At 38.6% G+C, this 26,308-nt stretch overlaps 1 protein-coding gene across 1 annotated transcript; it reads left to right on the top strand.

Annotated features, from left to right (window-relative positions):
- The first annotated feature begins 789 nt into the window (after nt 1-789).
- On the top strand, nt 790-24,855 carry LOC583692 (solute carrier organic anion transporter family member 2A1). Its single transcript, XM_783591.5, has 11 exons — nt 790-1,011; nt 11,284-11,868; nt 15,277-15,435; nt 16,555-16,968; nt 18,006-18,170; nt 18,964-19,192; nt 20,200-20,350; nt 22,074-22,303; nt 22,925-22,989; nt 23,395-23,603; nt 24,723-24,855. The coding sequence occupies exons 2-11, from the start codon at nt 11,301-11,303 to the stop codon at nt 24,795-24,797; spliced, it is 2,265 nt and encodes a 754-aa protein (XP_788684.4). The 5' UTR covers nt 790-1,011; nt 11,284-11,300; the 3' UTR covers nt 24,798-24,855.
- The last annotated feature ends 1,453 nt before the right edge of the window (nt 24,856-26,308 follow it).

Below are 26,308 nucleotides of genomic sequence, written 5' to 3'. Positions count from 1 at the left end.
TGTCAATCTCAAAACGACTGTTGGTCTTTTGAAAGCCACTTCCTTACTGACAAGTATAGGTCATCAACCTTTCCTGGGCTAAAACACTAAAGAACTAAATCACACATATCACTTAAAATTGAGCTCTTTGTACGATGTTTCTTTACGTTTTTCTAGTCTGTACGCTCCTTGCGTTATACGGTTATTCTTTATCTGATCGAGTTTCGTATATATATATATATATATATATATATATATATATATTTATGCATTGCCATATTTCCATAACTGATTGAAATAAGTAAGTGTACGTATTCCATTGTCATATACTTTCTTGTTTTAATTATCTTAGTAACTAATCAGTCTATGTAATTATCCCACAAAAGTCTGTTACATTGCTTTTGGATTAGCGCATAGAGAGGGCAACGTAGTATATAATATATAAGCATGCATAAATGTTTGTATTATTGTTTACGTTTGTATTATTATATTCTGAACAGGCTGTACGTTTCATGGAGCGTGCAAGAAATCCTTGCTCGCAGATCGAGGCCGCTGGCAAACGGAAACACTCCGCCCACGCAGTGTTTTTAAATAAATAAACAAAACAATGCAATATGGCTTAAGCCTCGAACTTTTGGCGAGTTAACACAAACTTTCAATTGACAAAAGGCCTTCTCAACTTTGCACGCGATTAGTACTACATGTAGTACCATCGGCCAATTTTGCTGTTTCATAATTTCCATTGTTGAAAATTGAACCAAGGTACTTCTCGCACAGACAAAAGCGTCTCCCAGGCGAGTCAATCGCTGGAGCAGAAAGTTTTGTCTCGTATAGAAATGAATCCTGTTCCCAGCTTGTTCACCTCCTTACAAGTCACTTTGCACAAGGCCAGTGTGCACTGGAGTTTTATATAATATTGAGTTCTGCTACAGTTTGCAGTGTGCAGGAGAGACTCGGCCGGTGAATCAGGGAATTTGGTGATCACTGTTTAGCGAAACCATCAACCTTGGGAACGCTCGATCTCCTATAGGCGTGAGTATACATATTTTTATGAGTTCGATAACTATATCAAATTTGATTAGGGACTCGTTAAATATCCATGATTAAATATTATAAACTGAGCTGTAATTGCATCGCATGTAGATTTGAGATATTGTGATTTTCAAGTATCATGCAAGGGTATACTATAGACATTTAGTCGAATTAGATCATTATTCATAATATAATGTACTCGGAATAATAGCGTGTCAGTGTAATTATAATTCAGTCAGGCTCCCGTTTTAGCCATCAACTATATATATATACTGGTTTTATATACAAACTCCCGTTTTCAAACACTAACCAAATTCAACACTATACGAACCCTGAACCAAGGCAATCTCTACCACCGGCATGGACCACTGGTCAACCTACCTGTGGAGTAGGGGCCGGGATGCTAATTGGGGGCAGTCCCCCTCCTCATAATTAAGAAGCTTCGATCATTACCCCAAAATGGACTTTTTAACCATTATATTAAACACCATAAACAAAAGAATCCCATTTTACTTCTTTATTTCTTCCTTTCAATGTTAATTTTTTTATTGATTTATTTTTGTCCTTTGTCTTTTCCACTGGGAAAGACAGAGGACGAAAAAGCTTCACGATAACAAAAATTACAGAAAGGGTATATAAATGGCATATACCCTTTCTGTAATTTTTGTTATCGTGAAGCTTCTTCGTATGGGGTGTATGGGGAGGAGGGAGGGGCGGGGTGGGCTGTAGCTCCCAGATACCAGTAATGCTCTCCTGTGTATTAACGTCAATCCAATACTTCATACTTTGGGCCTTGCAATTACGAATTGCGATATAGGCCTACATAATGAAATGGTATATTATATGTGTTACTTATGTGTTTCAGCAACGCGCGGTCAATATATTACCCACTCATATTTGATGTAGATTTTTGTGAGTGCAATATTGCATGTGATTGTATTATTTGTATAAGATTCCGCGTCACTTGTGTCATAACAATCAACAGTACAGTGAGAAACGATTCACAACAATGTCTCCATCGGGGTCTCCATTGAATCCCCGACATACTGTGAGCTACTTAGCTAGTTGTGTCCCTTTTTGGATAGCTATTCAACTATACCAAGGGCCGACCCTGGCCCAGTTTTCATGTCAGACGTGATCCATTTGTACGAGAATAGTTTCAGTGGTTTTTATATTGTGTTGGGCAAAATGGTTGACTCATGGTTGACTTTTTTTTCAAATTATTTCTCGTTCGCTTATTTTTTTCCTCCAAAGAGGATAGTGGTAGCCAGGTATGCATCGCTTTAAAAATGCAAATAATTTCTTGGTCTAGTCACCATGGTAACCGGATAGACCTTTCAAACACCTTTCACATTACTGGTTATAACTTTGACAACTTTGTATCTACTGCATGGTCCGGTTGACCGAAACAGCGGCTGTCTCTCTTCTTCTGCCCTATTAATTTAATTAACACTTTGGATTTTTTAAAGACGGACTGTACTTTATGTTCTAGATCACCTTTTATTTTTCTTCCAAATTATTAATTCTTCAAAAGTGGACCTTAATATAGTAAAGGGCCTGCTCAAGACGGAGAATTTCGTTATTTTGTATCATTAATATTGTATTCATTAATTTATTTACTTATTCATTCATTTATATATTTAGTTTTACTAACTTTTACCCACTTATTTGTACGCACAATATCTTTCAAAAAAAGGCTTGTCGGTTCCAAGGTACTTAAGTTTGGTGCAATAGCTTATTGTCTCGGTACCGAAATGGCGACTTTCATTGCAAATTAACGATTCTGTCGGATGATTGGAGAAAAAAACCCGCATGAACAAAAACAAGGATTACAACTTTAAAAACAAAAATAACAACCCTGGAACATGTCAACGGACAGAATGCCACATTCATCTATCACGTGTTTTTAAAAGTAAAATCAGAAGAAGAAAAAGCCATCACAAGAATAAAGAGAAGAATTTTATGCGGAGTATATATATATATATATTTATAAAATGGCTCTAGTATTTTAAGCATCGTGATTGGTCAATACGCGTCACATGACATTGAAAAAAATTTGATGCAAGCACGATTTTGCAGAAATGAGTGCAGAAAAAGCGCAGTAAAAAGTTATATTGCACGGTGCGTACGCGTGACCATGGAGATCCAGTGCGCGCGCGTACGTGTAGTACGCGCTCCCTCGAGTTGCATTGCAATTATTGTAGGCTACGCGTAGCTAATATTGTACGCTCCACCATGATCCCCAGCGCAACGTACGCGTAGCTAGCTAGCTAGAGCGGCCAGCGGGGTATTATTAAAAAGCAAATTTTTATTTTACTTTTGCCTCGGATTTAGGCCTGTTTTGACTTTTGGATTTTACAATGAAGCCAGGAATTTCAGCTGTCTGATGTAGACTCGTCTCTAGACCCACTGTATGGATTTTATTTTTAATCAAGGCAATGAATCCCATTGACTTTTTGGTAAGCCTGCAAGGTCTTAGTCTAATTAGAAGTAGAACCAACATAACTCGATCTAGATCTAACTGTTAGATCTAGATCGAACTCTCGTAGACTCTAACTTATTAGATCTAAAGTTTCGTTTTTGATATTTGTGTCGCTATTTTATAAAACAAATAACGCACTTGACCCTGTTGTGCAAAACGTAAATGCAGTAAACGCTCGGTTTCTTCAGATGGTTCGCACTGTCAACTCGCCGCAAGCGGCTCGTTGCACAGAGCGGCACCAATCTAAAGAAACCTCGCGCGTACTGCATTCACCGCTATTGCACTCTGGGACGTGCGTTATTTGTATAATATATATATATATATATAAGAAAGCCAAAACGAGGATAGACTAAAAGAAAACTATTTTAAGATAACGCGCGTTACACCTGAAAAGCAAGCGATAGCAAGAGTAATTCAGCCAAACCTCAGAGATGAAAACACTTTTCTTTATCAAGAATTTGAAGAAAAGTTTAAAGTTAAAGGTCTTCATTTTTTACACCTTAATGTGAGGTCCATTCTAAACAAGATATCGGAACTTAGAATTCTTTTTAAAAGAAAAAGGCTGTCTATTATTGCTTTCACTGAAACATGGTTAAACAATTCCATAAATGATGAAGAAATTGAAATAGACGGATATAAAATCATACGCCATGATCGATCCTCTGGCTCTGGAGGTGGTGTATGTTTCTATATCAGAAATGATATTGCATTTAATATTATGGATGCTATAAGTACTGGAGATACGGAATCCCTGTGGATAAATTTGCTTATACCAAGATCAAAACCAATTGTTGTTGGTGTTCTGTATCGACCTCCGAAAAACAATTTGTTTATCCAGAAATTGTCCAATATTCTTGATACATTAAAGAAGGATGACGAAATAATTCTTTTAGGAGACATGAATATTTGTCTTCTTCGCAAATCGCCACTGGCTAAAAAATATATTGACTTGTTGAGTCTTCATGGGTTTAGTCAACTCATTAAAGAGGCAACACGCGTTACACCTACATGTTCTTCTCTATTGGATCATGTTGGTTGTACCAAAGAAAATAAAATAAGTCAAAGTGGTGTCATTGATCTAGGTATTAGCGACCATTATTTTACTTTCTGTACACGGAAAAATGTTAGACTGGCTATAGGTCATCACAGGACTAATGATATCAGATCCATGAAAAAATATACAGAAGAGTCTTTCAATCTTCAACTATCTGTTGTTGATTGGTCACGAATAACTGACTGTACAGATGTAAATGAGGCATGGTCAATATTTCAACATGTTTTTATCTCAAATTTGAATATGATAGCGCCACTGAAACGGATAAGAATAAAACAAAGATCAGAAACTTGGGTGACTAAAGATATTCTTTCCCTAATTCAAGAGAGAAATATAGTATACAAAAAATGGAGGAAAAGAGCAAAAGATGAGAAGCTCTATAAAAGATACAGAGTATTAAGAAATATGGTCCAAAGAGAGGTGAAAAAGGCTAAACTCGATTACTTACAAAACAAGATAGAAGAAAATAAACAAGATTCGAAAAAACTTTGGCAGAATCTAAAAAGCTTAGGATTGAAAAATAAGAAGCGAAAAGAACAAGAATCTGTCATTAAAATTGATGGGGAATTATGTCATGATAAGATGGCCATCGCTGATGAATTCAATTCTCATTTCACAAATGTGGCTGCCAAATTAGTAGACAAACTCCCCCCTTCCAAAGACTTTTTCAGCGCAGACAATGATTGTATTCGTGACTTTTACGAAAGAAAAGGTGTACGTGAAAACAGCTTCGAGTTATTACCAATCAGTGAACAATTTGTTTTCAAAGAGTTACGTAAGTTGAATGTATCAAAAAGTACTGGGTTAGACTTGATTCCAGCTAAATTTCTAAAAGATGGTGCGAAGGTTTTATTTAAGCCTCTAAGTTACTTAATGAACCTATCTATCTTGACGAGTACTTTTCCAGAAGATATGAAAATAGCAAAAGTGACTCCACTTTATAAAAAGAAAGATAAAACTGATGTTAGCAACTATAGACCTATTAGTGTTTTAAGCGTAGCATCAAAGATTCTAGAAAAATCGGTCTGTGTTCAAATTGAAAGATACTTCAAAGAAAATGATATAATTTATGAATTTCAATCTGGTTTTCGACATGATTATTCGACTGAAACATGTCTAATTCATTTGACTGATTATTTGAGGAGAGAAACTTCCCAAGGACGCTTTGTTGGTATGGTGCTCCTTGATCTGCAAAAAGCTTTTGATACAGTTAATCATTGCGTCTTATTGAAGAAGTTACAACTAATGGGTTTTGATAAGGCAAGTTTAGATTGGTTCAGATCCTACTTATCTAATCGGCACCAAGTAGTGGCCATTCATGATATTCGTTCCAAACTAATGCCTATAACATGCGGTGTTCCTCAGGGAAGTATTTTAGGCCCAATTCTATTTTCAAGTTATATAAATGATATGTGTATTTGTATAAAAGACTTCAAACTATTATTGTACGCAGATGACAGCGTACTACTCTATTCAAATCCTGATCCTAAATATATTGAGGAAAAGCTCAGTGAACAGCTGTCTACGTGTGTCGATTGGATGACTGATAATAAGCTTTCTTTACACTTGGGAAAAACAGAAAGCATTTTATTTTGTTCTAAAAGTAGTTCTAAAAAGTCATTTGAATTCAAAGTGACACACAATAATCAAGCAATCAAGAGAAAAGAGTCTGTGAAGTATTTAGGCATTGAGTTGGCTAGCGCAATTTCATTTTCATCTTTAGTAGAATCAGTTGTAAAAAAAGCAAATTCTCGTCTGAAATTTTTGTACAGATATCAAAGTTGTATGGATTTAAAAGCAAGACGTACACTCTGTTTTGCTCTTATTCAATGTTTATTTGACTATGCTAACCCTGCATGGTACAGTAACATAAACAAGTCAGATCAAAAGAAGTTGAAGATTATACAGAACAAAATGGTGAGATTTATCAACTGTTCTGGTCCAAGAACTCATGTTGGCTATAGCGAACTTTCTAAAGCTGGTTTTCTTGAAGTCGACCAAAGATCAAAACAACTCGCATTGCATCACGTGCATAAAATATATCATACTAGGGCGAATCATTATATTCGATCCAACTTCGATCTTGTTACTGACGTACATGATTATAATACAAGAAATAGACGATTCAACTTTAACTTACCAGAAAGAGTAGGTAGTATTGGAAATTCGTTTTATTACAATGCCATAAAACATTGGAATTCCCTTCCCAATGGTGTAAAAGAAATAGGAAACTATGATCATTTTAAGAGGAAATTAAAGGAATACCTAATACTTGACAGTCAGAGAAGAGAAGTGAATGACATGTTATATGATTGAAATTGTTATTCTTCTGTCGGTTCATACTTTTTCATGTTGTATATACTTATGTTTTCGTACGTTATAGAAATTCTACAAATTCATCATTATTTTCCTCTTCTTCCTTCTCCTCTTTTTCTTCTTCTCCTTCTTCTTTTTCTTCTTGTACTTAATATCATTTCTATCATCAGTTTAATGTTGTTATTATTATCTTTAATAAGTAGTTCTTTTAATTTTCTTATCTGTCTGTAAATATTACTATTTTAATTTATTAATTGTATACATGTCTGTAAGGGACCCCACTGGAAATAAGCTCTCGAGCTTTCGTGGGTTATCCTGTTCAAGCTGACTTATTTTTGATCTGTTATTATTGTATATTGTTGTATATTGGAAGCTTGTCGAATAAAAATCAATCAATATTATACAGTTATTGACTGGTAGGGGGTGTAATATAACATTCTTTGGACCTGAAGGGAGTTATATTTCCCAAGTGGTTATATTTTCCCGAAGCGCGCAGCGCTGAGGGAAAATATGGTCACGAGGGAAATATAACTCCCTTCAGGTCCAAAGAATGTTATATACCTCCTGCCAGTCAATAACTGTTATATTAGATAGCCCTTTTTTGTGGGGGGGGGGGGGGGGGGGGGTCCAAAAATAATTTGCCCGAAAAAAAATATTCCCCTTTTTTTCGGAAATTACGGCAAAATAATCTGTCAAGATAGTTCAAGAAAGAAAAAAAAACCTTAAAAAAAAAAAAAATTATAAACAAATTTTGGGGAAAAAAAAAAAAAAAAAAAAATCGAAAAAATAAAATTCTTACCCAAAAAAGCATTTTTCGAGAAAAAAAAAAAAAATTACCCAAAAAAGCATTTTTTGGGGAAAAAAAGAAAATCTGGAAAAAATAATTTCAAGGGAAAAAAAATTCATGAAAAAAAAAAATTGAAAAAATTAAATGACCTCGGTAATGGTGTAATGTGTGTAATTGGTGACATACAGTCCTCAAGAGGGCGACATGCATTGATTAAAAATATATTCATTTCACCAGCTGGTTAATATAACACCGAAAAGTGACCGGCCAGGAAAATATAACAATTTGGATCCTCACAATTGATATCACGTGACGAGCTCTGGACCAATCACATCTCGGTATCTGTCTAAGCTATCTAATATATATATATATATATATAGGCGATACAAATACCGAAGTTGCGAAAGGAGATTATGGAAATTATTCTTTGGATCTCTGACGTAAAAGAGAATAAGGGGGTGGGGGGGGGGGGTGGTAGAAATTGTGAAAGATCATTCACCCGTCAGATGCCCTTGCAACTGCATCTGCTACCAGATCTCATCCACTGTTTACTCGGGGAATAACTAAGTCAACAGACAACATATTCAATATTATTTCTTAGCGTTGTAATAATGTTCATTTGTATGAAAGCAGAAAAAGTAAGAGAAATAGAATGCTGAAGATGATCTATAGGCCTATGAAAGTTTGAAAAATGAGATCACTCAATCATTATGAATCTCAAATTGGTAATTTGGTTAGTGGATTGTGACAGACAACTCTCCCGTATTAAACTTGTCATTTACTTAAGTTCCTTTTTTCTCCTAAGTACCTTATCCATTGGGGCACTATTCAAAGTATATGTATATTCTGGAGAGCAAATTATTGTTCTCTAAAAGGAAAGACCCTCCTGAGTAAGACATTGTGAAATATTTTTATTTTGGTGATTACGTGTGTTGACAAAAAGGGAAAGTTGTCCGACTCTACGTCACAGCAGTAACTTTACTGATTGTTTCTGTCCGATTTCGTTCATACTTTCACTTTTGCATCTTTTTCGTATTTAATTATATATATCTTATGTCATTTATGAATATTGTATATAGTTAAGTATTACAAAATCAACTAATAAGGAGAGCCTCCTACAGAAACTCAGTTTATGTTGGTAATCCTCAGGTATTAGTTGATGGCCTTTTTTCCTGTTATTATATTTAATATTGTAATTCGTTTTCTTGTGTTCTTCGTTATTGTTATACGCCTTTATGTTCCTGGAAATGAAATAAAATGAAATAGATAAATAATAAAATTGTCTGCTCCTCATCATGGCCCCGTCTTATGTAATATTGCGATTGATCCAAATTAATCACAAGTCCTCCAAACAATCCGAACTTTGCTCTCCTATCTTTTATATAAATGCAGTGGCGTAATGAACAAAACATGTTTATGTTTTTGGAGGGATAAAACAAAATCCGCATCACAACCACTCTTACATGTTAAATACAGGCTCCGCGGATCGTTTTTCAAAGCTAAAATATTTATGATAAGGTAGAGCGAAGCAAGTGGAGCGTAAATTGGCGTGGGATCCATGGGAAATTAAGCTCAGGGGTTTTAGGCATTCAATAACGGTCAGATGAACCGTCAGGGGCCCGCCTAATTAGGGCCCCTGGAAGCTCAAGGCTTTTAGACATATTTATTTACAGTCAGATCACTCAGATTTTTGATACCTTATTTGTGACACTGGCAGGTTACTAATAGAGTGAGGTCCAGGGGCGGAGCCCCCAGTTGCTCAGGCGTTTAAGGCATTACATTACGATCAGATGAACAGTCAGAGGCCCGCCTTAGGGGCCTTGGTGGGGTCCAGGGGGCAGAGTCTCCGGAATGTAAGGGGTTTTATGCATTTCATTACCGTCAGATGAGCAGTCAGGGGCCCGCCTAAGGGTCCTTGTTGGGTACCAGGGGTGGAGCCCCCGGAAGCTCAGGTAGAAATCATGCCATTTCAGCAACATTTGTAAATCACTGGTATCGCATTAGAAATAAACCACGTTTGAATTTTATTTGGGAGGTCAACTGCCCCCCCCCCCTCCCCCGACCATCAGTACGCCAGTGTACCCAACGTACATAATTGCGATTGGTGTCAATCGCAAATAAGTTACGATTACTAGACGGGGCCATCATAAGGTCTCATTTCCCTGCTTTCTTTTATTGAAGTTTACTTTCAAGTCTTGATCTTCTTTCAAGAAGAATTGGACCTTGTAGTGACTAGTACCGTGTTTTTGTTGTATTCGCACGCCATGGACGTCAGTGATGTTTTCAAACAATGACACGCAGAAGTCTCATAAGGCAGTGATTTGAATCACAAGTTCAAAGTCCCACTAGACCCTTGTTTGGCGATGTTCAATACCTTCAATCACTAGACCTGTTTATTGCCCATTCTTAAAATTGCCTTCATTCGTCTCGAACTATGCATCCTTATCCACGTTTCAATGGGAGGCTAATCCTATTATTGTAAAGTTTTCTACTGAATAGATCACTTTAGTACAAGGTTATACTTCAGTCATGTTTTGCCCCGCTGCGTGTATATAATCAAAGAATTATTTCATATCGATCGTCATTCTGGTTATGACCACAAAAACAAGTTTTCCGGTCATTGATGCAGTCATGTATTGCAGCCGGGTCCTGAAGCATGTCAAATAGAAAGTTCAAATGCAGGGTTAACTATATAACGCTGCTTGTGATGTAGGTCTACATTTACATTGGTCCGTTTCCATAATGTTAAAATGTTGTTAAAATGGGTACCCGGTAGGATGCGACCGTCATTGTTGGTTTCCACAATGCCTGTAGGCCTTACTGTTCTTGGCACATCATTTTACTCTGACATAATGAAGCATGCAGTAAAAAAATAATGTAGAGATAACATTTTTGTCATCTCATTCTCCTCTCTTTCTACTTTTCTTTTTCTACTCTGCCCTTCTTTATCCCTCTCCTCCAATCTTTCGTATAGTCTCTGATCAAATGTTCTTTCTTTCTTCTTCTTCCTTCTATTCCTCTTGCTAGTTCCATCTTTCTCCCTCCCTCTCTCTCTCTCTCCTTTTTGTTGGTAACCTTTGATTGCACATTATTTTGTTTAATGTTTTTAATATTTGTAATATATTTAGATTCTGATGTAATATTTGAGTTTCATTTTATTTCATTATGCATGATTTATGGTTGTACATTTTAGTCACTCATATTTTGATCGTTTATCATTGTGTTGTACATTGACTTTGTTAATTGAGCAATTTCAGCTTCCCAACTGCATGTTCTATTATTGCAATAAACCGAATTAAATCAAATCAAATCAAATGTTTTAAAAGGGTTTATTGATAAATAATCATTTGCAGCACTAATGGCCGAACAGCAGATTCTTTTACAATCCTGATAATGTCATTGACCATGAAGTAGCCTAGGAGAGTAACCCAAGAGTAATATTCCTTGAATCATAATTGGTTTATCTAAGAGTGTGTATGTGTGTGCGTGCGTGTGTGTGCGTGTGTGTTTGGAGGGGGGGGGGCGAGTGCAAAACAAACCCCGGTTAATTGCCTCCCCCTCCCCGATTCTACTGCTCAAGTCATACATCCTGAATCAATTTATAGCTAGTAATTTGTTATCTTTTTAATTTAGTTCAACTAGGTGCAGACATGACTGATTCCAACATCAATAATAACCGGAGCAGTAAGGCGAGGTCAGGGCGTGGTCAAGATGTTCACAAAGATCTCGACAGTATCCCTGAAGAGGACACTCTATGTTGCTGTCCTCCCACCTGTGCCCCATCCTGGTCCCAACGCCTTGCCAACCCAAAGGTCTTCACCGTTCACATGATGATCACTACCTCCTTCGCCATGATGTCTTACGTCTACATCGGAGCCGTCTTGACCACCATCGAGCGCAACTTCCGGTTGGACAGCGCCCAATCCGGAGCCATCACCATAGCAGCGGATATCGTCAGCACGCTCTTTGTGATCCCCCTCAGTCACTACGGCCAGATGGGACATCGACCCCGTTGGATTGGCACTGGGATGATGTTGACTGCTGTGGGCACCATGCTCTGTTCGTTACCTCACTTCGTGACGGATCCAATCAACCCAAAGACCATCCTGACGGGATCTCTGGACGAGGTTGAAGACCTATGCAGTGTGGGCGAAGAAGGTCTACACAAGTATGAAGCTACAGAATCTTGGACAAATGCATCGACTGGTCATGATGGAGGTGCGTATTTAATCCATTATAATCATGGCAAAACATTCTTTACCATAACGTTTAATTATCCCTTTTTTTTAATACAGCTGGTAGAAAAAAAAACTACTAGAAATATATGGAAATATTTTGGATGTACTATTAGAAAGGTTATTTAAGAAGATGATATGAGAATCATTCATAATCACTAACACGGTTATTAATATAAATCAATACTGTTTTGCTGTTATAGATATCTCGTTCATCAAAGTTCATTCTCTATGCGTATAGTGTTAAATAGTTTTCATTTATAAATATGCATAAAGACAGTCAAATAATATACTTTGAGGAAACGAAACAAACCATAACCAAACGAAAATCAATATTATGTATGATTATTATTTTGTCACCACCAAAATATAACCAATATATCATATCCTATTTATGTTCTTGGTTAACTTTGTTTGAGCCTTCATATGGAAACGTTTGCTTGTATTTGTCTCATAAAAGAATTTGACCACGAACTGACTCCCACACGGTGTTGAGTGCTCAGGGGTCACAGGCCACTGGCTTCATCGGGCAGGTAGTTCCATTATGTGAATGGGTAAATTAACTATTACAAAATGAGGAGACACATTACATTGTACAATAGGGACACACATTGTTTTTATTGTGCAGAACATATTCTTTTATTGACTTACTTATTGCATGAAACTATAAAAACCAAAATGCATTTTGCGTTCTGGCAATTGGAGTACAAAGAATGATAGCAGGTGAATGAAATGCTTCAACAGCAACACAAACACCTGGGAAGCTAGGAAGCATCCATGAATTTGAATAATTTAGTTGATAAACGACTCCGCATGTGGACATTTTTTTTGGAGCAGAAAGCAGTGGATTCTTAATAACACGAACCCATTTAACAGAATGTCGGAACGTAAATTAAATTTGGCGCGGTTGGAAAATGCATCTTTCTACCCTGCGACTTTAATGGTACGATCCAGTAAATTAAAACAGTAAAATGGCTCTTATTTAAAATTACTCATTAAATAAAATCCAAAACTTCCGTGATATCAGAAAAAATATGTTATATCTTACTAATAATTAAAAAAAGATGTATAAACATTGTGAAAGTTATTGGTCGAGCCTCTTTGTTTCCTTTATTCCGACAAAATTATACAATCAATCAAAACAAGTTTGATATCAGAAGAAAGCTAACGATTAGTATTTTCATTATCCGCTTGCCCCAAACTCTCGTGACCACAGTGAAACGAGTGAGAGCTTGCGAGAGCGGCCAAAGTGTGATTGAAACTCGCTATTTGCTCTTCTCCAACGCAAAAAGAGACGACATTGTGCTGGATAAATGTATTTTTTCCGACAAAAGTACAGAAAATTTGCATATGTTGTTTTTATATTATACTTTATGAAATGTTACCCGAGCGACTTCCGGGCGCCCCAATGCTGGAAAGAAACGTACATTTTAGAAAACTTCACTCTTTCATGGAAAAATGCTTATGCACGCAAGTCAGAATGAGCGGATGATACAACGTTTCCATATGTATTTTACATGTGAGCGAAACATATTTCCACGTCGAACATACATTGGGCAAATTAATCCATTGAATGAATATAGAATATAGAATTTTCACAAACAAACTGATCTGTAATTAGGGCCCGGTCGCATTTATATCGATATCAATAACAAACTAGAATACATATTATAAGCTACTGGAATCGTTGCATTTGATTGGCTGAGAGCAAAATTGTGATGGAGGTTTATCACTGGATACTAAAAAAGAAGTTTTTAATGAAACAGGATCCAGGGGCCTGTTTCATAAAACATGTTATCTATAACAAATGCTAAATATCTATGACAAATTTGCTCTCAGCCAATCAAATGCCGTGATTTCAGTAGGTTATAACAGTAGCTTGTAACTTGTTATTGACATCAAGTTTTATGAAACAGGATCTAGGAGGGTAGTGCTTGAGCACATAATAGTAATCGCTGAGATTGGTCGATAAATGATGCCGGATCTAAAGCCAATGTTGCAAAACCGGAGTAATTTGGAGGTTGATGTAGACGTAAAGCTATTATTAACTTTTCACATGCCACTCAAATCATATCCTTGTTTTACATTGTATTTACAATTTAAAAGCATAAACAGGATGTACAATTACTAAACAATAGTAATTGGGTTTATTATCGTTAAAGCCAATTAGCATGAAAAGACGATGATTTTGGGGTAACAGTACAATTTCCCTGTTTAATGGTGCATCACTTTTGTGATGATTGCCATATCTAGAACTCATAGCAAGTAAAAATAAGTTAATGTTAATGAAACCAACCAAAGTAATTTACTCACATTTTCCATGTTTCTTCCTTAAAATCACCTAATTTGACACTGTTTATATTACTGCCATGTTTTTTTGTAATGTTGATCGAGTAATATATTAAATTGAACCATTGAGCCATATACGGATTGCCGGATCTGTAGCCGGGCTTATATGTGGAAATGTCCGAGGCACTATGGAAACGTATACATGGGTATGTAAGATATTCGTCATACTATCATATGCAACTCAAATGATATCCCTGTTCTTATTATCTCGTAAGTGGGGTTTACCAAAGGTTTTGAGATTAATCAAAAAACTAAACATAGTGTGTAAGACTAAGAATTAAAAAATGACAAGAGGGTCATCATTATAGTCAACTTAGACGGAACAAATTAAACGATGATTTTGACTGATGCAATTCTGCTGTTTAAAAAACGGTGCTTATTATTTGTGGTGATGGTCATTCATTCCTGGCACGCCAGCGAACGAACGTGCTGATCGGCTCTGAAATAGAGGATTATTACAATCAGGGTTTACAAATCGATTTAATCTCTTTACGGATATATCATTATCCCGGTCATTGGATTCAAGCTTGCCCAAACACATTGCATTCACATTCTCCACTCCCTGGGGGGGGGGGCACCCCAGGCAGGCGCAAATTATACAGACTCGCAGTGCCGAGCAAACTACTCTCTAAAAAAAAATCGAGTGATCACGGACGTCACTCCTCTGGAGAGTGAAAATGTAGTGAAAATAGAGTGAACATTCACTCTTTTCTTCTTAGAGAGCACTCTAAAATCAATCGATTTTCACTCCTAAACAAGTGATCACGGGCGTCACTCCCAAGAAAGTGAAAATAGAGTGAAAATTCACTCTTTTTTAAAAGAGAGTACAATACTTCTCGCATCCTTCCTATTTAACACCCGAGTGGAGAGTGGCAAAAGTGGATTGATGTCTTACCAAAGGACTTTGGGGCCGGGCTGGGATTCGAACCCTCAACTCTTGAATTGAGAGTCAAGTGAATATTAACCACTATACCACGACACCTAATGTAATGACACGACACCAAAACAAATTGTTAAATATTCTTCTTTTTGTCCACTTTAGGTGACCTCCACCAAGGGTCATCGAAGGGGGATCTTCGGACTGTTTGGTGGATCATTCTTGGTCAGCTCATAAGTGGTATTGGGAACGCCCCTTTCGTCGCTCTTGTCATTACGTACATCGATGACAGCGTCACGAAGCACGATCTCACTGCTTATACAGGTAAAGGCCGTTGCACACGAAGCGTCATTCGCCTGGCGTAAAACTCAAATCGCAACCCTAACACTAACCCTAATCCCATATCTTTGACAAAAACAAGTCCGCAGAAAATGTTAATGGAGCCTTGTCGTATCATACATGTAATAAAAAGACAGTTTTGTATGAATGATGTAGCCAAAAAGGGATGCAAATCAATTAAGCTACCTTGCGAAATATTTCAGTACTACTATTGTTTTCTTATTTATTGTTTGCTGAGAGTCAGGGGGTACTGTTTCTTTATACATTTATCATTTCGTTATCATATTTTTACGAATTAAAGATCAGTGACCATTGTGATGTAGTGTCTTACTCTCTCTCGATCCTCAGTTTGTTTTTTACCAACTGATTAGGGACACGTGCTCCCATGCACCCGTATAGCTACTCCACTCTAGGGTCACGGTTGATACCTTCAAACCAAAAAGATGTTGTATTGTCCTTTAGGTGCCAAAATATGGGTCGATCGGTCGGAAATCTTTTTTTTCTTTTTTAAAACTTTTTCTTTCTTTGGGCTGATATTTCTCGGTTTAAAAAATGCCTTCATTTTTCTCTCTCTATAAAACGGTAAGAAAAAGAAAGAAACTTTTCTAAAAAGCCGACCGTGGATTTCAAGCTTTTGGGGTCGGCTGCAAAGGGCAATACAACATTCTTTTTTAGGCCTGAGTGTGTTGTATTTTGTCACGGTGGCAAAGACCTTACCATCAGGTTTGGATTACGTATATATAATCGTCATTGCAATGTTCGAATATTGAAAAGAATAGGTGATTGACATGGCTATTGACATTTCCTCAGGTTGATTTTTGAAAGTCGTTGCGAATGTGAACTTGAAGGCTTAACTCTTACAGGGGAAAACCTGTTTCACAGTAGGCCGAAGCAACTATCTTTTGTGGTTTATCAATACCTTAAAGAACTAGAGCTCGATCTAGACCACTTTTATCAGGTAAAATAGGTGAAAATATTTATTGGTTACCGCGCTTTTACAATTTTTTTAAAAACATCATCCTTTAGAATTGCCTACGGTCTTTTATTTGAACTCAATTAAGGAAACATTTTTAGTAAGAAAGTTTTTCCTCCTATTTTTGACAGCTGTTCTGTTCTTGGCGTTTACCTTTGGTCCCAGCGGCGGCTTTCTCTTCGCTGCTTTCACAACGACCCTATACGTCGACTTCGATCGTGTGCCGAGCGACCAGATTCCCATGATCAGCCAAAACGATCCTCGCTGGATTGGGGCGTGGTGGCTGGGCTTCGTCATTCTGAGCACCATCATGGTCTTCTTGAGTATTCCAATCTTCTTCTACCCGCGGACGATGCCCTCGGCGATCAGGAAGTGGAAGGAAGAGAAGGAAGAGGCCGAGACGGAGGAAGGGAAGCAGTTGAATAGACCGCCTGTGGTGGCGATGGATGCAGATGAGGAGGAGGAGGACAATGATTTGAGGGAGAGACGTGGGTCGATATACGCACATCTTGATGGTGGCATCGTCGTTGAAAAGGTCATCAAAGGTACGGAAGGAGTGAGTGTCCCTGCTGGAAAGAACATACTCATTCACACTCATTCACAGTGTGAATCACACTGTGTTTCACACTGTGAATCACAGTGTGCTCCACAATGTTAAATTGGGGCGTTTTCACATTGTGGTCGATTCGTTTCACACTGTGGTTCACAGTATGGATAACCGGTAAAGGAAAGAACACACTCATTCACACTCATTCACAATGTGAATCACACCGTGTTTCACACTGTGTTCACAATGTGAACTGTGATTTCACACTGTGATTTACACTGTGATTCACACTGGGAATGAGTGTGAATGAGTGTGTTCTTTCCAGCAGGGGTGTAGGATCTCAAACTGTCAGGGTCAATGACAATCCCTTCACTATCGCTAAAACAAACAATTAAATGTCAAAACAAAAGAAAGAAACATAACTGTTTTGTACCTATCGACAGAGTACTGCAGACATGACGCGCACAATCCTAGTTGTGCAACAGGGAATCACATATATGGAAATAAAACGTCTATTTATGGATGCTTTCATATATTTGATGTATTACTTGTACTTTACGTATCGATCGTCAGAGAGTTAGTAAAATGTGATGCCCCACCCCATATGGCTACTGCGCTGTTGACTCTAATATGCTAAAGCAAAGAACATATTTGATTAGTCCCCCTGTCTGTGTCTCAAGTTGCTACCTTGTTATCCTGTTCAAGCTGACTTAATTTTGATCTGTTATTCTTGTATATTGTTGTATGTTAGAAGCTTGTCAAATAAAAATCAATCATCAAGCACTATCTAAAGGAATGCTGCGGACATTTTCCCTTTACATTTTATATGTTGCATTTTGAAGATTCGATATTAGATGCAGAAGCTTCATCGGATACCTAACAAAAGTAACCAAATAAAACTTATTCTACGAACTCAAGATGTTTGCTGAAATCTAATTTGAAATATTTTTTTTAACCAATTTACAAATATACAAGTTTGCTTTCTAAAGGAATGACTAGTATATGTCTTTATTTGCATTCTAACTTCGCAATTAGGACCCATCCTTGCTTTGAAACGTATCGTCTGCAATCCTACCAACATGTGTCTTGTTGTCGATGAAACAGCCTTCATATCCATCATCGCCATCTTCGCAGCCTTTGGGGTGAAGTACATCGAAACGCAGTTCTCACTCAGTCCGTCACAAGCAGCACTAGTTATAGGTGAGGTTTGGAATTATAATTATAGTGGGTTTTCTTTTAATTATAGCGCTCATGTCTGTAAGAATTGACAATTGATTACTTAAATTACAGACAGTACCCAAATATTACCCATACCGAAGGAAAAGGAATGTCTTTGTCTTTTTGAAGGAAAAAAAGACAAACATTAATAAAGGGGGAGGGGAGGGGCAGGGGGGGGGGGTAAATGGCATGAAAGAGCTATAGAGTGGTGAAGTGTGACGTCATCAAAAATCTATTTTTAGAATTTCTCAATTTTTTTTTCTTCATTTTCCAAAAGAGCATCAAAAATAATGTCCAAAGGTCGAAAAACCAATTGAATATGTTAAGTATTGGCTGAGATATGACCATCTGAATAAATATATGTCCTATAGGAACTCAGTGCTATATGCTCTGGATCCTAATGTTATCATCTGACAGGTTCAATTGGTTTGTCTCTTACTAGTACTGCCTCTTTAATAAACCATTTGCAGCCACTGGTCTTGGTCTGTCGAAAAATTTCAGTCGAATACCATCATTCAGTAACATCTTTACTTCTTTGTTTGCCAAAGATGCAAGTGGTTTATCCTTTCGTGCCTTCTCTTAAACTCTTTCGAAAATAGTCGAGTACCAACAGTAACAAATTCTTTGTTCGCTAAAGATGCAATTAGAAAATCCTTTCGTGCCTTCTCTTAAAACTCTTTCAAAAATAGTCGAATACCAAAAGTAACAAATTCTCTGTTTGCTATAAAAATGCAATTGGTTTATCCTTTCGTGCCTTCTCTTAAAACTCTTTCAGCCATAGTTCTTGGTCCATCAAATATCATCAGTAACATCTTCTCTGCCTACATTTGTCGACGATTTAAATTCAACTCTAAGCAGTGTGGTCTCTTCGTACTGGTATGTGGCATCATTGGATTCGTCCTGTACCCCATGGGTATGTTACTGGGGTGTAATAATGTTCCTGTTGCTGGTGTGACGACCTCCTATGATGGACTGACGACTCCATCCGACACTAATCCGATCAGGTAAGTTAAACAGATCGACAAAATAATTATAACAAAAATAATAATAATAACAACAACAACAACAACAACAATGATAATAATAATAATAATAATAATAATGATAAATATGGATGTATGTAGCGCTTAAAACGGAATACCGCCTCTAAGCACTTTACAGATATCTTTATTACCCTGGTTATCGGATTCATTTACTCACAAGTCGTAGTGTGCACAATTCCACTCCCTGGGAGTATTCCTACCACAACTTGGTTACCGTGAGGGCATACTTTATGGCAATTTCTATCACAAATGCTTTCGTCATATTCTAAAAGGTAACCTTTTTACTCATGAAGAGTGACTTCCAAGTGAGCGTCCTCCAATAGGGTGCTGCCATAAGGGGAATAGATCGAGGAACGCCTTATTCACTTTCTCGGCTGTCTCCAACCTCGTGGGATGAACGTTTCATTCCACTCTTTTCCCATCATTTGCTATTTGTCTTTTTCTTCTTTCTTTCTTTCTAGTTTCGACCCCCTCCCCTTTTTTCTCTTCTCTCACGCTCATTGTTTCTGTTCTCCTTTTCTTTTTCTAAGAATTTCTTGTCCTTTTTTTTGTTTTGTCATTCTCGTGCATATTTTCTTTCGCATATTCCCACTCTTCCCCCCCCCCCCCCCATTTTTCTAACAAACTTATCATCTTTGTTTTCTGAACTGAGCGCACGTCGTAACAGTTGCACCTCATTTCAAGTTTTGAAGAACACTGGTTTCAATAATGTTATCATTGTATATACTTGACAAAGGCTTGGAGCCGAAAATTCGTATATTTTGGATCTCCTATTTGTTTTGTTATTTCTTCTTTACTTATAGGCCAAACTGACTTATTTCTATATATGTGCATATATAAATATATATGCATTGCTCAAAATGTGCCATGCATGTTTTACCGTGGTTTTCCGACAATTGCGTACTGAGTATGGAACCGCAATCCACTAAATATCTTATTCTCTTTCCACTAATGTTGCTATATTTCAGCGACGGATGTAACATGCACTGCGCATGCTCAGATGAAATCTTTCAACCAGTCTGTGGGTCAAACGGTTTGACCTTTATTTCACCATGTCATGCAGGATGTAACCAGGAGGTTTCACCTTACAATGACACGACAACCATTCTTAATCCGTTCGTAAGTATTTACAGCTTATCCTGTATTATGCATGCGCGTCACATACCCAACGGTCTCCGGCCGACTTTGTGGTTCGCCAGAAAGTCGCCGAATGTCAAACCCGCCAGGGAGTTGAGCGTATCGTTCTCTTAAAATCTACCCTGTCACATATTGGACGGGGCTCGGGAGGTGCCCTTTGAAAACTAGTGATCAGAAGTCACCCGGCGTCCGTCAGTAAACAACCGGGAGTCGGGCGAATCTCAAAATACAGGGGATATAATATACCCCAGGGGCCAAATTCCTGAAATCACAGGAGGAGCCCAGCCGGGGCCCGTAGAAGTCGACCGACGGCACGCCGCGGCGCGCCGCGGCGGGCCTACACAAGCACGGAGCGCGCTCAGAGCACGCCTGACATTGTAGGCCTACAAGTCGGGCGGGACATGGAAGGGGGTCGTTCCCCGGCCCCCTCACCCCCCCCCCCCCCCCCCACTCAGTAGGGCGCTTTAGCAACGAGACGGAAAGCACAGGAGACGGAGTTTTTAACCAACTGTGACGTACGGGTCTCGCACTCTTGTACCGTCGTGATATTCAAGCGCTTTCGCTTTCTGCTAAAGGCGACGGGGACGCAAAGTCCGTATTTAATCCCCGCGCTGAACTGCACACCTGCTGCCTGTTGGTGCTTGTGCTCTAGGGCCTTGAGGCTTGGCCGGAGCGCCAGGGGCAATGGACCCGGCGGTGGGCTGTAGTGCGCAGCGTGCAGGCACGTCATGCATAACGATGAAAAAGAGCCCCCAGAGTAGGCCTAAACGGCCAAACCATCAATTTATTGTAGATTGAGGTATAGATACCGAACAGACATTGGAAACACGAGTAGATTCCCTGTTATTATCTTCAGTAGTCACAGTAGTGCCCTGCATTGTTAGATCTAGATACAAATTATTTGTCAGCTCTCTCTCTTATGTCGTGTTTAGGGAACGAACGCTATGTTGGCCGAGTACCGTTCCGAAAATCGACGGGACGGAGAGATTTCAGGTTCGCGCATGCACAGTTTGTTTTTTTTCGCTAGCGTTACCGTCTCCTGTGCGTACCGTCTAGTTGCTAAAGTGCCCTAGTGTTATTTAGGGTACGCATATGCGTGTTCCCAGCGACCCCCCCCCCCCCCCCTTTTTCAGCAAAAGTCCGGTGTGTAAAGTCAATACGGGTAGACCTTTTTCTTTTGTTACGAGCCGGAGAGTTTGGGAACACGCATGGTATCCCTCCGTTCACGAAGTGGGGGGAGGGGGGAGGGGGAGGGGGGGGGGGTCGTTTGAGTATTGTAGGGAGCCCGTGTGGCGGCCGTGCAGCTCTGCCGAAATCTGTCCGAATTCTAAAGCCAAAAATCGTCGAATATTTTGCCGATGCCCCGCAATCTATGGGCGACCTACGTCGGAGCCCGTAGTGATTGAGCGGACACCGTCCATATTTCTGCCGAAAAAGCCCTATTTGAGCTCTCAGAGAAGTCGGGCGGGCTCCGTTTTGGATATTGTGACGACCCCTATATGAATACAAACAATATTTTAGATGACGGTTATTGGACAGTATGTTTTGCCCAACGTTGTAACTTTCGACCAAGGTGTTTTGTTTGTGGAGGTATAATAATAATCACAGGGCCCACAGCTAGAAGAGTAATAGTATTAGCCTGGGTAAATAACATTAAACTATAATCATATTATTATTTTCGTGTTTATCACCCTCATCGTTTCAGTCCAACCAATACGATTATAGAGGATGTAGCTGCATCAGCAATTCCAGTAGTATGACCAACAGCTCGACAACGAATCTCTTCGGCTCGTCAACGTCAGATGATGTTGATGCTTCATCGGGACAGTGCCCCGACCCCAGCTGTCAGGGGGCCATCCCTGTGGCGATCTTGATCACAGCGATTTTCTTTCTTCAGTCGGCCACATCCAACCCGATGACCTTTGTCGCTCTACGGTAAGTTTGATGAGACGATTCATAAAGATCAAAATATTTTGTGGACCTTCTCTTCTCATTATTTAAATATTAATTGGGAACAAGTATCAAATAGAACCGTTCTCTTTAAATAATTGTTAAATTTGACGAATAGTATCTACAAATGTTTTGAAAAAGCTTTCATGCCACACGTGTTTATCATATCCAATGTTGTGTGCAGTGCACGTCATTTTCAGAAAGAGTGAGTAAATTTCTTGTCATTTTGATGAATCTAAAACCTCATATAATTCATCGATTACTCTGTACTTACTCTGTAAAAAAAAAACATTTTGCCGACTGCTTCAATCCAGTATCTTTTCCAATGTAATTGCTTGACCATTTCTTATCATCATCTTGGTGGGAACATGACATGCATATTTTTTAAGCGGATATATAGGGGGCGGGGGTGGGGGGGGGGGAGGGGTGCTAGGCCGGTTGGATGTCGTGATAATTCTAGATCCTAGATACAAAAGGTATAACATAGTAACTGTTGACAAATGATAAATATTCAACTAAAACCCGACACTGGCCTTTATGTCAAATGTTTTCACCTTTTTATTCGAAGAGGATAAAGTTTTATCTTTTTTCTTCTTCACTTTTTAGATGTGTCAGAGAGGAGGATAGATCGATAGCAATAGCTTTAAGATCAGTATCTGCACATTTCCTCGGTAAGTAGATGTGGAAGACAATTGGTTAACTAGCCCCCCCCCCCCCGCTCTCTCTTTCTCTGTATCTCTCCCCTCTCTCAATAATTAATACCCCCCCCCCCCTCATTCACCCATCTCTTTCTTCGTATATTTCTTTCTTTCTTTTTAAGGTTCTTCTCCCTTTGTCTCTCACACACTTTCGGTCCCTTGCTGCATTCGTTCTGATTTTATAAAAGATTCATTAACTTGTAGAAACCATGCCAAGGTAAATGTAAGAGCTACCAATTCATTACAAATTGAGCAAAAATCATCGGAGTTTGACTTCTTGATTACCCAAACCTTGTTTGGACAGACCAATTGCGCAATTCTTTATCTTAGTATTTTTTGTTTTTCACAGTGTAATGTCTTCGTCTCGTATCCACACAGGTTTCATCCCTGCCCCAATCTATTTCGGCAGCATTATCAATTCAGTGTGCATACATTGGCAGAGGACATCGGACGGAGGGAGGGGTTCCTGCTGGCTGTATGACAACAAACGCTATAGGTTTGCCTACTTTGGTAACGCCATGGTACTCCAGGGCGTGGCAGTTCTCGCTGTAATCTGTATGTTTTTCTCGATCAAGGAAAAGCTACTGGTAAGAATAAAGGGCGGGACCAGGGCCCCGTTGCATAAAACTTACCATTGATGGTATCTTTGCCATCAATATATGGTAACTACCATGGAAACCTTGATGTTGATTGGCTGTTGAGCCCTGTTACCATGGTAGTAGTTGCCATTGATGGCAAAGTTACCACCAATGGTAAGTTTTATGCAACGGGGCCCGGGATTTTGTTAATGAAGGGTACCATAACCCCCCCCCCCCCCAAGTTTATTATTCTTAATAGGAATTTGCTCAAACTTTCACTGACCTATTCCGCTCATTTTTCTGCTTCTAATAAAATCAATTTAAAGCTAGGATTGACTTTCACTTTGATGGGTTGTTCGGCGCTCATAGGGTATGGGATTTGTTTTCTTTAGATTGGAGAAGGGTAGTAATAACATATTATGTTATGCAGGGCCCGCTGGAAGAACAGTTTCATAACTGAAGTGGCTACCCTGGGTAAATAAGAGTTATTATATTATTATTATTATTTATTCTTTAAGGTGTGAGGGGGGCACGAACTGGCTGTAACTCCCTATATCGACCAATGGGTTAAAAACAGTTGGAAAACTAAAGGGCGATTCTAGTTAGAGAAAGCCAAATATAAATGTTTAGAAGTTTATAAACCTTTAGCTGCCAAAACCGTTCTTATCTCGCATTGGTGGTAAAGCTGTACGTGGATTGACTGTACGGAATGGTTGTGTATTTACATGCATGCATGGCGGATTCTATATTTCTATATCCCGTACATCAGTCCGTTGCTTTAGCACTTCGTTACATTAAATTTTTGGCAGCTTGGGAGATATTTTACGTCAAGTTTTCTTTTTTTGTTTGGTACAGAACATCCAGCAGATTAAAACGATTCAGGGTTAAAGCAGTGACAGATCCGGTACAGTACAGGAGGAATAGTCCTCGATAAGTGGTCATCCTGCTTTCAAATAGTAATCATTCTTTGTTTCCAAGAGAAACTAAATCACAAGCAGGGACTATCGGATGGAAGATGCATGTGTCTTAAATACCACAGTGAACTTTCTTTCAATAAGGCCTGTAATCATCAACATTAATATTCTCGATGATTCATAGTATTTTTGTTTAAACATTTGTTTCTTTCAGAACAAAAAAAGGAAGGGTGATCAGTACGACAACCTCGAGAAAAACGATATGAAATTGGAAGAGGAGAGATCTTAAATCATGTCAATCAGGCTACGAACATGACTTGGATTGCTGATGATTCTTGAAGAACGATGTAATTGAGACTGTTTATAGCAAATGTTTTGTCCTGCCTTTTTGACAATCATAAGAACCTAGGGTCGAATAAGTCTATATGGGTATTTACTAAAACCAAAAATTCAATGCACAATCATTATAATTAGTGCTGTACTGTAAAGTGCGGATCATACCTCATCAATATTAAGGTACACCATACAGTAGGCACGAGCATGCAATATAGTAGGGTCTATCTTTAATAGAAATGTCTTTCTCTTTGTTGATCAAACCAGTATTTAACAAGGGATTTCTTTTTACATTCCTTTATTTTTCGTTCATACAAAATGAGAATCATAAAAATGATTTCCTAACAATCGCGGATCATGTAGACTTGAACATTGACATCTTCTCCAAAGTCGGGAAAAGTTAATCTGTCACCTCGTTGGTATTCTAGATTATCATTTTATCCAGCCAGCATTGCGGATAATATAGCATGCAAAATATTAGTCTCGCATGCACTATCTAGAGTTCAGCGGCCTATGTAGAATGTTCCGAGTGCTGTTAAGTTTCTGGTTCCAGCGAGGCCTCCGAGGTTGAAATATAACTGAGGCATAATTTTTTAATTCTAGATACTTAGTCTTACACAGTAAAAACGCTGCTTAAAAAAAGTGATGTTCACTTACAGTTGTACACTATCTTAAACAACAGTTGAACAAATTGTAAACAATGTTGCTCGAAACGAAAGCAATTTTGTTAAACATTCGCTGTTTAAAATTTAATGACTGCTATATTTACTACACGAGAGCTTTTAGACAGTGTTGTTTACATATGACGTCATGTGTCACGTGCCAGTAAAGTGCGCGTTGGCTAAAACCTTTGTTTCACATCATGGCCGACCAAGCTGTAGAGGTATCGTGGATGAGTGGAAACGTCGCCGGACTGTCGATCACAAGGTCCACGGTTCGAGTCCCGCCGCGGCACTAATGTCCTTTGGCAGCCTAGCATAGCCGGGTAATGTTGGAGCGCCTTGAGGACCTTGCAAGGTCGGTACGTGCGCTATATAAGAATCCAATAGTATTATTATTATTTAACAACAGCTCCTTTTTAAACAACTTTCTTTAAACAACCCAGTTGGTGTAAACAACCCCCACTGAACAACAGCTCCTTATTAAACAACTTTCTTTAAACAACCCAGTTGGTGTAAACAAGCCCCACTGAACAACAGCTCCGTTTTAAACAACTTTCTTTCAACAACCCAGTTGGTGTAAACAACCCCCATGCACTGAACAACAGCTCCGTTTTAAACAACCGTCTTTAAACAACACCGGTTGTTTAAATTGTGATTTTAAACAAGTTGTTCAAAATGTTGATCAACTAGGAGGCTGTTCACACCGCAATGAGATAGCGCGGTCTATCGTAGCACCCCCTTTTTTCTAGCGCGCGCTAGACCGCGCTATCTCTCGTGGACCACCCCCAAGGGGTGCTCCAGTGGC

The sequence above is a fragment of the Strongylocentrotus purpuratus genome, unplaced genomic scaffold (genome assembly GCF_000002235.5).
Source record: "Strongylocentrotus purpuratus isolate Spur 01 unplaced genomic scaffold, Spur_5.0 spur5_scaffold_1, whole genome shotgun sequence".
In the NCBI taxonomy this organism is placed as follows: Eukaryota; Metazoa; Echinodermata; class Echinoidea; order Camarodonta; family Strongylocentrotidae; genus Strongylocentrotus; species Strongylocentrotus purpuratus.
The sequence above is the reverse complement of the archived record's forward strand: the minus strand, read 5'-3'. Positions and strand labels throughout refer to the sequence as shown.

Excerpts from the sequence above, each read along its gene's own strand:
- LOC583692 (XM_783591.5), top strand. The coding sequence starts at position 11,301 with ATGACTGATTCCAACATCAATAATAACCGGAGCAGTAAGGCGAGGTCA. Across the intron at positions 15,436-16,554 it reads CGATCTCACTGCTTATACAG|CTGTTCTGTTCTTGGCGTTT; the intron begins GTAAAGGCCGTT and ends TATTTTTGACAG. Across the intron at positions 16,969-18,005 it reads CGTTGAAAAGGTCATCAAAG|GACCCATCCTTGCTTTGAAA; the intron begins GTACGGAAGGAG and ends CTTCGCAATTAG.